Here is a 12,563-nt window from a genome sequence, read left to right on the forward strand (position 1 = left end):
TAGGTTTTTATTAAGAAGGAAATAAGGGATTTATTTATCCCATTAAGTTTAGTAATATTTAAAGAAAATCAATCTAGAAGGAGAGAGAAGCTCTTGCTTTTTCCACCGTGAGAAAGGGTCTTCAGGTGAGATTTTCGTCAGGGGAGGGTGGCTTCACGCCTTCCTCCTCTTCCTCCTAGCGTCCTAGGGCTATGGAGTGATTTTTGTCCCTCCAAGGTGTGTACCAGTGGAGGTTAGGTTTCTCCCCGCCATTAAGGCTGTGGAGTTTTTGTTTTCCCGGTAGATTCGGCGGCGGCTGTTTTCCACTAGTTCCCTCTGGACTATGGTGATTTTGTTTTTCTGGTTTATTTCTTTTGTTTAGGCATGAAGACTCAACACAAGACGTCCAATTGGGGAAGAGACCAATTTGTGCTATGTCGTCGGTGGTGGATGTTCTGGCCTAACTTTCATCTTTTTCCAAATTTTTGAAGTTGGATCTACGCATCTTCGTTGATTTCCGATAGACATGCGCCTCCCAACCTTAATCACCATCGTTCTCCGCTCCAACCTTCGAATGTTTTGGTCGTGTCGGACGTCGAAGCATGGCGCGTGGTGGCCACGCGCCCGGGAGCTTTGCTCCCTGGGCAGCGCGTGAGGGTCATGTTCTACATTTTCAGGCCATGCAAGGTGATAACCGAGGTTTAGGACGACCAATCTACTATTTGGGGATCATCGGTGGCAGCGTGTGTCCAACATGCGTCGTCGTCTGGCGAAGACCACCTCTGCCTCACTGCTGCCGACTTGGATTGGGTGTTTTCTGTCTGTTGTGTTTGTGTATTCTCTTTGTGTCTCTGGTACAGTTTGCCTTTGTACTACCCTTGTTTTACTGGAATATTTGTTGGCTTGTTGCTAGATCGGTTCTCTTTTATTTTGAGAGTGAGCATTATTGTAAAGAGATGCTTAAATGTTATTCTTATAAGATTTATGTTTCTGCATAGGCAACTATTTTTTAAGTCAGATCCTTCTGACTTAAAGTATAGGGGTCTTGTATCTCTTGTCTCAAGATGTAAGCCTCGGGCCTTTTCAACAATATATAGTAGCAAATGCTACATGTTCTAAAAAAAAAAAAAAAAAAGTTTAGTAATATTTATTTATCCTTTTCAGTATTTTATATTCAACTTTGTAACCCTATAAATCGGGGTCTTGAGAAATAAAATGGAATCAAGAAGAAAAATTATAATTTAACTCTTGTGATTGTTTAGGAGTTTCTAGGGTTTCTCGAATAACCCTAATCTTAGGAGGCCCAGGGTACCTCAAATACCCTACTATCACACCATATTACACGCACTATTATCCAAATTACTATCATCCATCCCCGTTACGAAGGTCCGTAACACCACCATTACCCTTTGTTTCTCTCGTGGTTGTTTTTTATCATGCTCGGGTTTTGATTCAGCTCTTCCAGTATTTGATAAAATGTCTGAAAGAAACATGCTTTCTTGGACAGTCATGATTGTTGGGTCGACGGAGAATGGTTTTTTTCTACAAGGATTCCAATTCTTTTGCAGACCCTCACTGCAAAAATCCCAACTCCACATAAACTTGGATTGTTCCCACATTGGAACCTTCCATTCAATCTCCTGAAGCTTCATTTTCATTTATCAAAAATTATAAGTTGTGGAGCAGGATAAGGAGGATGGGGATACATGATTGTTCCAGGAAGTGATCAAAGCTGTTCCTGATGTAAAACCACAAAAAGGGTCCGACGAAGATAGAGAAAAGATGGCAGAAAAGGAAGAGAAGAAGGGTTGAAAGAAAAATACAATGAACTAGGGTTGTCAATTTTTGACATGACCTATGAACTCGACACGAACACGACACGAAAATATAAAGTTTGAGTTTGGGATGATCGGGTTCGGGTCATAATCGGGTCAACCCAATTATGACACGGTTAGACCCGATTATAACATTTTTATTTTTATTTTTTATTTTTTTTATTTTTTTTTATTTTTATTTTTTTTTGTGTCTTTAGGTCCAAGCCACATCCAACCCTAGCCGCATCTTGTTTTCACTTCAAGTCTTCACTGTCTTCACACAGCAAGCATGCCTCCTTCGTAAGACTGCAAGAGTCGATGACAGCGATGTTGATAGCATGAGTCGCAGCGACGCCAGCGAGCCATTGATCGGTCTGCTTCATAAACCGAGCTATTGTTGCCGTTAACTCTCAAATCTCGAGTTCGATCCACTTCTCGTTGATGACGGCCCCTTGTACTCCACTGTTCACAGTGTCCACCAACAGATCCGAAACTCGCCCCGCGTTTCGCATCGCCTCTGTGCAGTGTCTCGGAGGAGGAGGAGAGAAGCTTATAGGTTTCTTGGGTCTCCATGTGGTGTCTTGGAGGAGGAGGAGGAGGAGGCTCGCGCCAATGAAAGTTAGGGTGAATACATGCCTAGAGGAACCGATTTGTACGTGTTAAAGAGTGTTCTTTAAAAATTCTTCTTAGGCCATCAAGCAATTGAGCGTATCAGCATCACTGAAGCGGCCATGTTCAATAAATTTTCATCGGGTTCGTGTTGGGTAACCCGAATAATAAGTGGGTCGTGTTTGAGTTACAGGTTTATACCTAATTAATAATCGGGTTGCCGATTGTGTAATCGGGTCGGTCGGGTTGACACGAACCCGATCCATAAACCCGAATTGTCAAGCCTAAGTCAACTTGCATTTCTCTGGGGGTAAAGAATTACAACATGAGCAAGAAATTGGAAGAGAGGTGAGAAGTGGCACTTAAATATTTTGCACGAGCAAATCCCTCGTTGGGTAACTGCATGTTCATCATTTTGTTTACAAAATGTTAAGAAATGAAAACGAAAATTTAAAACTGATTTTTGATATCGTACTTGGTAGTTAGCTATGGCCTATGAGTAACATAATGCAGATTTTTTTACTTCTTGATGATATTGATATGTGGTGAATTATTTGGTGTACACCGAATTCGCATAAAAACTGAATCCAACACTAGAATGATTCGAGGAGACGGGCGTTAATATATGATATAAAAAAAATCAAAAAATAAAAATAAAAATATTGAAAAAAATATAATTTAGCCTCTTAAATTACCACACTTTCTTCGGATGGTCATTCAAACTATCAAGGCTTGCATTTTGACCCTCCAAACTACCAAAACCTTTGAAAAATGCCACTTTTGGTAAACTATTTCTATAATACCCTTGCCACATGTCATTTTTTAATTAAAAAAATTTAAACAAATTCAAAAAAATTCAAAAAATTAAAACATTAAAACATTAAAACAATTTAAAAAATAAAAAACAAATTTTAAAAAAAAAACTATTTTTTTTTTTTTAAAAAACATTGCGATCAACCGGAGGACGTACTGCTTCTTTCCAGCATCGTCGTTGGGCATGATGCATGTCTGCAGCTCGGCGAGCTTGAGCCCGACCGAGATTAGCAAGCTGATGATTGCGAATTGGAACTCGCCGAGTCGGGCTATAAAATCGAGAAGATCACGTCACGGTTGGGAAATAACGCCACCCCAAACATCCATCTTTTTTTTAAAAAAAAAAAAAAAAAAAATTAGTTTATCTATTTTTTTAATTTTTGATTTTTGATTTTTTGAATTTTTCTTATTTTTTGTTTGAATTCTTTTTATTAGTTTTAATTGGAAAATGACACATGACAGGGGTATTATGAGAATATTTCGCCAAAATGAGCATTTTTCAAAGGTTTTAATAGTTTGGGGGGCTAAATTATATTTTTCTCAAAAATCTTCTTCCACCCAACAAATAGAGACTCAGAGTATCAGACAGAGGATTTAGAGGGAAGTTCTCTTTACTGTTTTATTGGATGCTAGAGTTCTTCGAAAACTAGCTTGACAGATATTCACAACTTGATCACCACCATGTTGCTTCAACTATTGAAGAAAAGTTTCATTCCGACATGGATGATCTGCTCGAGAAAATCTGGAGTTCTGGCCCTGCGAGCCACCCCAGAGGTGGCTCCACCCACCACTTGGGGTGGCTCGCAGGCCACCCCAACCCCCTTTTATTTTTTTAATGTCTCTTTTTTATTTTATTTTTTCTTTCTTTAATTTATCTTTCTAAATAAAATTATTAAAAAAATAATATTTTAAGGTGACGTGGCAAAAAGGCTGACATGACGTTGACAGAATTTGCGAAATTGGATGGAAAAGTGACGAAATGACCCAATTCAAAATTACGAAAAAGTTAAAGGAGTCATTGTTGAAAATTAAAAAGTAAAAGATCATTTTCAAATCGCGCTTCGACTCAAGAATTTATTATACATTTAACCGATGACAAATGATTATGAGACGAAGAAAAAAGTAATAAAAATAAAAATAATATTTTAATAGTGAAAGTATTTAATGAAAGTAATTCACGTGAATTCTAATAATCATAATGCTTCTAGAGACGCAGAGGAATCTTGAGGTCCAATGCTCGAATATTATTTGTTTTTTTTTTTTTTTTTTTTTTGTAAGTAGAATTCATTAAAAGAACAAGGCAAAAAATAAAAAATAAAAAAATAACAACATCATCAGGCAAAAGCCCAAATCAAAGAGAGGAAGGTGGATCTTTGCCACTACAATGAGAAAAGAGGTAGTAGGAGAAAAATAAGTGGGAATGCAGTCAGAGTGAACATTAGCCGCGGCCCAATAAATCACATGGTGGGCGCAGAAGTTTGCACTTCTGTGAACTTTCCGAACTTCCCAAATCGAAGAGGACGGAATAATTGAAACTGAGTCGGTAATTAAATTTGCAATTTTCCAGTCAAGGATCTGTGAGGGGTCTTGTAAAGCTAAGATTACTGTAATAGAATCACCTTCCAAGCAAAAATCTCTAAGGTTGAGAGAGACTGCCAAAGAGGCTGCAAGTCTAGCAGCAAGGGCTTCACCATAAACTGGATCACATAAAGAGCTAATATGAGATAAAGCCTTAATATTATTTGTTAAATTAGTAATAAAACCTGCTAAAATTCTCTTTTTGCACATTGCTAAACACTGTCAAGAACAACGCTCGTTTGTCTAGTATTGTTAGAAATTATATTATTATTTTATAATTATTATATAATATTTATTTAGCACTTTCAACTACTTTATTAAAAAAGAAAAAAAGAGCATAATTTACTTATACTCATAGATCTTTCATTATTTTTATAATTATGCGTCTAAAATTTAAAAATTCTCAATATTGAGTTGTCAACTTTAAAATGTTTGTAATGTAACCCTTTCGTTAATTTTTTTTGTTAAATCTTATTGGAAAATGCTGAAATATCCAAAATGTCCCCATTATTATTTTTTTCAAAAAAAATACAAGTTCTGATTTTTTTTTTTTTTTTTTTTTTTTTTTTTTTTTTTTTTTTTTTTTGTGACCCACGGTCACCACTTGATTGGCTGTAGCTCATATTCTGTTTATCTCTCTTTTTCTTTTTCTTTTTTCTTTTTTTTTGGGGGGGGGCTCGGTATTAGGGCCAGCTCCATATATTGTGAGGCTTAACATGAAAATTTTAGAGGCATTTCTTATTTTATTTTATTTTTATTTTATTTAAAATGATTTTTTTTTTCTAAAGATTTAAACGTTTATTACTAGTAATAAATTTGTCGGGAGACTTTTTTAGATTGAATTAAATTTTTTATTTTTTGAATTTTTCATTTCCAATACATATTTCTACTTATCAAACAAAAAAAAATAAAAAATCAATGCATATTTCTGATTAAAAAAAATTACATAAAAAAGAATACAACCTGATTTATCAAAAGCGCTTCCCTTTATAATAAGATCATTTAACATTCTTAACCAGCATAAATAAAGACAATTTTTCTTAATAATTAGTAATCAATAGCTAATTATGCATTATGATAACAGAGTAGCATCCTTTAATAGTATTGTATGGCTAATATTACTTTATAAATTTAAGTTTCTGTTGGAAAATAAAATACTTTTTTATAAAAAAACATAAATTGTCGCTATTCCAAATCAGTGAAATCACCCCCTTTTGCTTACTATTTTTTCTTTCAAAAAAAAACAAAACAAAAAATCTGTAAAATCACATTGACCGAAACACAAATTAAACAAAGAAAAGTTGCCTTTTCATCTTGATCTCACAAATTTGAAATGAGAGATTTGGATCCCTTCCGATTAAATCCAATTAGGGAGGAGCTGATCCTTTATTTTTTATTTTTTAAAACAAGCGCACTTATCTCTCTTTTCTCCCCCACATTTTTCCTGCTTGGCGGCAATTGGAATTTATTTTTTATTTTTTAAAACTCTCATACATTAAAAAGGTAAAAAGTTACCAACAATAAGTACAAAATGTTCGATAGGAGCGAGTTTCTCGATAATAGATCCAAACCAAATAAAGATAGGTGAAATTGTAATCAGAAAATAAAAGAAAGAAAAGAAATGAGTGTTTTCATAATCCCAAAGAAAGTCTCGGTCCTTTAATTATACCTTGAACAAAAGTCAAGAAAATGGCCGTATAAAGCAGTATAAAATGCTGTTATGTATTTATTGTCATTTTATCATCTTTCTCTATTGATATGCTATTATTTAACCTCCCTTAATTCTTTTTTTTTTTTTTTTAATTGATAGTAAACAGTAACTGCAGATGTTGATTTGCAATAAACTCTTGTCTCAAGGTGGTGTAAAAATATTTAAAGAATTCACGTGGTACGCAAAAATAACATTTAAGTTTGAATATCAACTTTCATCTAAAATTTTGACGAATTTTATTATTGTGTAATGTTAGATTCAATTATATAACGACATATGTCACCCAAGATAAAAATACATAAAATATTAAAATTAAAAATTAAAAATTAGAGAAAACCTCTCACTGGATCCTCTACAATTATTTTTTTGAATTTGAGAGAATTCGGGTTTGTGATTGTGAGATGCCACTTATGAGACCCACCTGACTAGATAAGTGGTTGGACAGTCCAATTTTTATTTGGTCAGATTATAAGTGGTTTTTCACGATCTCCTTTTTAAATTTTTTTAAATTCAAATAAATAATTGTAGAGAAAAGGTAATTCCAAAGGAATCTCACTTTGCTCTCACTTAATCCCCCACCCACCAACAAAATACATCCACTTTCTTGGATGAGGATCCCTTGGATTTTACTCCAAACCGTATCCAATTACCAGCAATAACAGTTTATTTATTTATTTGGAAAATAGAAAACTTTGTTTTGGAAAGACCAGCCAAGCGGTCCAAGCGGGCCCGAGTCCCCCTCAATAAAAGAGAGAGTGAACTCAACAAATCAACCCAAACCAACATTCATGGCTTCCTCCATTTTTCCTCTACCGGAATTGTTTGGGCTCTCTCGTAATGTACTGCATAAATTCTTGAAGATCCCATTCCCATTCATATTAGATTTTGAAATAATGTAATTTTTTTTTAATTAAGACTATTATTTAAAAAGATCGTTGGCTTTATAATTAAGTTAATGCTAACAATCTTTTAGAGGTTAAAAGAGCTGTATGACATTAAATTATATTGATTTTTAATTAATTTGATTAATCATTTTTTTTTCTTCTTTTTTTTTTTTTTTTGTGACATTTGGCTGCATCCCCTTCCCTAATAATTAAACCTATGCGCTAATAATATATTGGTTTTATGTGATCGTTGGAAACTCGATGGCACTCCCGATTTACGAAGGCCCGACGGCTTATGTATTTTTTAATCTATAATAGCTAATCAAAATTCATTTTATCTAGTTTAGCTAATGAGTTTTAAAATGCACTATACATCCGATTATCTATTCTTAACTCTATATTATTTTTTTGTTATTATTTTTCATTAATTTTTTTTATTATAGTATTTTTTTTTTCCATGTGGGTCCAGATAACTCCACTACTTTACACACTTTCCCTTAGATCTCCGCTATAAAGGAAGAAAAAAAAGGAAGAACGTGGAGTGGTGAAGGGAAAAAGGAAAAAAATAAAACTAAAAAGGTGGAGATAAAGAATAATAATAATAAAAAAATAGATAAGTGAATAGTATAACTCTACTTGTAGAGTTGCACTATTTATGGAATTAAGAAAAATCTATTCTAGAGTTGGAATACATAAGCCGATAGAGTCTCTTTTTAGCACTTTTGTTATCTATTCTAGCTTAAAATTGCAAATAGATAATCTATTGGGAGTGCTCTAACGCTGTAATCTATACTGCCAGTACGAGGAAGTTGATATTTTCGCAGAATTTATAATAGATTTGGGTATATCCCCCGGACCCACCCAGGGTAAAAAAAAAATTATTTAGTACATTCAAAAATGAAAAATCCTATCTAAGTACATGATTATTTGTTTAATTGGACAACCTTAAATCTGCATACTTCCCTAAATTTCCTTCCATGATTGTAGAGTATGGTAAAATATTAATGTTAAAATATGTTTCTATAATATTAAAATATTTCTCTATACTATTAAAATATGGGATAACTTCATAAAATGATATCGAATTATACGCCTTTTTGAAATAAGGATACTGAACTAGCAAACGTTTCAAATTGGACAATCCAAGTTTCCAAACGTCTCAAACAGTAAATCCTAATGGAGTATCTAAAAATACCCCTATTTTTTTTTTAGGAAAATAAAGAAAAAAACGTGCTAAGATTTAAATATTGGTTAAAATTTAAAGGAATTTGCAAAAATATCAATGCCTGAATCTTTGAAAATTCTTTATAATATTTTTTTAAAAAAATAAACGCAGAATATTTTGAAATTTTTTTAAGGATTTAACAGCAAATCATACGGAGTACCCTTACGTGAGACGTTTGGAAACTTTAATATTTTAGTTTGAAACGTTTGCTAGTTCAGTACCCTTATCTTAAAACGACGTATAATTTGATACCCTTTTACGAAGTTCTCTCTTAAAATATTAATTTTTTTATTTTTTATTTTTATTTTATTTATTTTTACTTTTTACTTTTTTCCCTTAATCATTTATCTCTCTCCTCGTCTCCATCTTCTCCAATAATTGTAGAGTATAGTAATCCCAAAGGAATCGCCCACCCACCTCCAAAACACTTTCTTGGATCAGGATCCATTGGTTTTCACTCCAAATCCAGGAAATCCGATCCAATTACCGATTTACCGGCCATAACAGTTTTTTTTTATTTGGAAAGACCAACGAAGCTGGCCCGAGTCTCCCTCAATAAAAGAGAAAGGGAAATAACTCAACAAACCAACCCAAACCTACATTCATGGCTTCCTCCATTTTTCCTCTACTCTCCCTCTTCCTCCTCCTCCTCCAGCCTCTCTTCTCCGCCGCCAACCTCCGTCGGAACAGCCTCCTCAGACCGGAGATTCTCTCCCAGAGCACACCCCTCAATGCCACTCCGCCAACTCTCTATTTTGAAGTGACCAAACCCATCGAGCTCCCCAACACCAAGCCTTGCTCTTACTTGATCCTCCAACATGACTTTGGCTACACTTACGGCAAGCCCCCGGTTTTTGCAAATTACACGCCTCCCTCGCACTGCCCATCTAAGAAATTCTCCAAGATTGTATTTGAATGGAATGCGACTTGTAAAGGCAGGCAATTTGACCGCATCTTCGGCGTCTGGCTTGGTGGGGTTGAGCTTCTTCGTAGCTGCACGGCGGAGCCGAGGGCTACCGGAATTGTTTGGAGCGTTCGGAAGGACATTACCAGGTATTATTCATTGCTTATGAAGAATCAAACTCTTGCTGTTTATCTTGGTAATGTTGTTAACAGTATTTATACTGGGGTTTACCACGTGAATATAAGCATTCATTTTTATCCTGACAAGAATTCGGATAATTCATTGCCCAAATATGATTCTCCGGCTGATTTGATCCTACCCATTTCCCGAAACCTGCCGTTGAATGATGGGTTGTGGTTCGAAATTGAGAATTCTACGTATATTGAGAGGAAGGAATTCAAGATTCCTCAAAATTCTTATAGGGCTCTGTTGGAGGTCTATGTTTCATATCATGAGAATGATGAGTTTTGGTATCTGAATCCTACGAACGAATATATTGAGGCAAATAATCTCACTGGTACGCCGGGAAATGGACCTTTTAGGGAGGTTGTGGTCAGTCTTGATGGGGAAGTTGTTGGTGCAATTTGGCCTTTTACTGTGATCTATACTGGAGGGGTCAATCCCCTCTTATGGAGACCCATTACTGGCATTGGATCATTCAACCTACCTTCCTATAATATTGAAATCACCCCGTTTTTAGGAAAGATACTTGATGGAAAGGCCCACAAGTTTGGATTTAGTGTGACAAATGCCTTGAATGTTTGGTATGTAGATGCAAATTTGCATCTTTGGTTGGACAGAAACAGCACAAAAATTGAAGGGAAGCTTTTGAGGCACATTAGCTTACCTGATGTTGTTTCTGTGGTATCCAATTTTAAGGGTTTAAATGGAAAATTTTTGACTAGTGTAAGCAGGTCCATATCATCAGCTGGATGGTTAAAGTCCTCCCTTGGGAATATCACGACCCATTGGGTTCAAAACTTCAATTACAGTAATTCAATGGTGATGGGGAACGATGGGGATTTGCAGATTGTGGATCAAATCATCCATTTCAATGACAGTGTTCAAGCAAAGATCCCATCCTCTTCTGTTTACTCAACAAAGTCACACAAAAAGTACGCCGTACATTTATACTACAACAGCTTGGATCAAGGAAATGGAACTTCTTTTTCTTTTGAAAATTTAACATTGGGATTTAATGAGAAGAATTCTGAGGCTGCTGGTTTTGGATTATCAAAGAGCTCTCTCAAAAATGTGCAGAATACGCAGGGCAATATGGTTGTCAAGGACAACCTTGTAGTTCGTGGATTGGGCAGTACACAACAAGTGTACAAATATAACGGCAGCAATGTCTGTTACTTTAGAAATATAAGCAGCTCAAACTACACAATTCTTTATGATAAAGTGGTAGACAAATGCCGTAGCAGAAGAACACAGTACTCTCATTTTGGTCATGGGTTAAGCAGATGGTGGCCTTTCCCTGCTCGAAGGGCTTTTCTAGGATCCAGTAATATGGTTGATTCTTCTACTGCATCATGAAAGGATTTCTATTGTACGATATCCAGAGAATTCCTGCTAATGGGCACTGAAATAAAAAGTGAGTGTATTGTAATCTTATAATCATTATGAAGACAGATTTCTTTTCTGGATATTCTTGTAAATTGTTATCAAGTTATTTGCATTAGTAGTGATTCTGCTTTTGTTTTTCAAGAGATGGAACACTTGCTTCATTAAGGCAACTTCAAGTAATCATATAAGTTTGTGGAAATTGAGTCCTAGAAAGGGAATTAATGCGATGATGGACTCATGAGTGAGGAAGAGATTGTTGACTATACATGTGTGAGTGTAAAATTAGGTAAATCTCATGTTGAATAGATGTTACAAATTAGTTGTCAATATAACCCACCAGGGCCTAAATCTATAGGCTTAATTTTTTTGGTTGAGAGGTGTCCCAACATGTCATATTTTGGTCTTATTGGATGATTTTTCTAGGTATCTATCTCCCCAACACTTATGCAGCTAACCACCTCGTTCGATTATTTGCTAATATTCTGTTTTAGTAGTGAGTTGAAGAAATGATATAGATTATCATCTAGGATAAAGCCACTAGGCCTATTTTATTTAGTAGTTTTAGATATGTGTTTTTCCAACATGTGTCGTGTATGTGAAGTCCGATGGAGAATATCATCATAGGCATAAGGGGATCCGTATTATGCATTGGCCATGTTGTCTATGTTGATGCAGAGTATAGATCCCTTTTCTATCTTCCTTACTTAATTGCACATTATAAACTGTTTTCTCGTAATCACAGCTCAAACCTCGTCATTTTTTTTTTCTTTCACTTGAGCTATATCACTTGCTCAAATGATAGATTTGATTGTGCTAGCAACATGATTTTGTTCTACTCAAAAGTATTAATATCTTAAATATATAATTTTGGGGTAAGTTACATTTTACCCCAAACGACCACCTTAATTTACTTACACCTCGCACCTCATAATTACGACTCAATAAAACTTGGACCACCAAACTATCAAATTATTCCAAGTTGCCTCTTGTGTCGAATTTAGCCGTTAATTTGTTTAGAAAATGTCACACGTGTCAATCACATGCATATTAGCCATTGCTTCTACAAAAGATATTCCGTTTAAGCAATGAAATTACAAAAATTTTTCCAACAAAAGCGGCTCTAAAATAGTGGTTTTAGGGCTGAGATGGCCATGCAGCCACCTACAACAGAGCAAATTGGTGGTCGCATGGCCAACCCCAACAAAGCAAAGGGGTCGCTGCTTCTCTGTTGAATGGAGAGTGGCCGCGTGACCACCCCCAACCATGCTTATGCAACATAAAAGAGGGGTGGCCGTGTGACCATCATTGTGCTCTGTTGGAAAGGGGAGCGCCCACACAGCTACACCTTTTCTATTGGAAGGAGAGTGGCCGCACAATCACTCCCAAGTGACTAGAAGGGATGGCCGCTCGGCCACCCCCAATTAGTGGCCGCATAGCCAGCCACTCCCAACTGACTAAAGCGGATGGCTGTGAGGCC

At 35.5% G+C, this 12,563-nt stretch overlaps 1 protein-coding gene across 1 annotated transcript; it reads left to right on the forward strand.

Moving 5' to 3' along the window:
* Window positions 1-9,045: 9,045 nt before the first annotated feature.
* LOC133875839 (peptide-N4-(N-acetyl-beta-glucosaminyl)asparagine amidase A-like) lies at window positions 9,046-11,227 on the forward strand. Its single transcript, XM_062314082.1, has one exon. It carries the CDS (start codon window positions 9,218-9,220, stop codon window positions 11,054-11,056), a length of 1,839 nt encoding a protein of 612 aa, XP_062170066.1. The 5' UTR covers window positions 9,046-9,217; the 3' UTR covers window positions 11,057-11,227.
* Window positions 11,228-12,563: the final 1,336 nt, after the last annotated feature.

The sequence above is a fragment of the Alnus glutinosa genome, chromosome 8, assembly GCF_958979055.1.
Source record: "Alnus glutinosa chromosome 8, dhAlnGlut1.1, whole genome shotgun sequence".
In the NCBI taxonomy this organism is placed as follows: domain Eukaryota; kingdom Viridiplantae; phylum Streptophyta; class Magnoliopsida; order Fagales; family Betulaceae; genus Alnus; species Alnus glutinosa.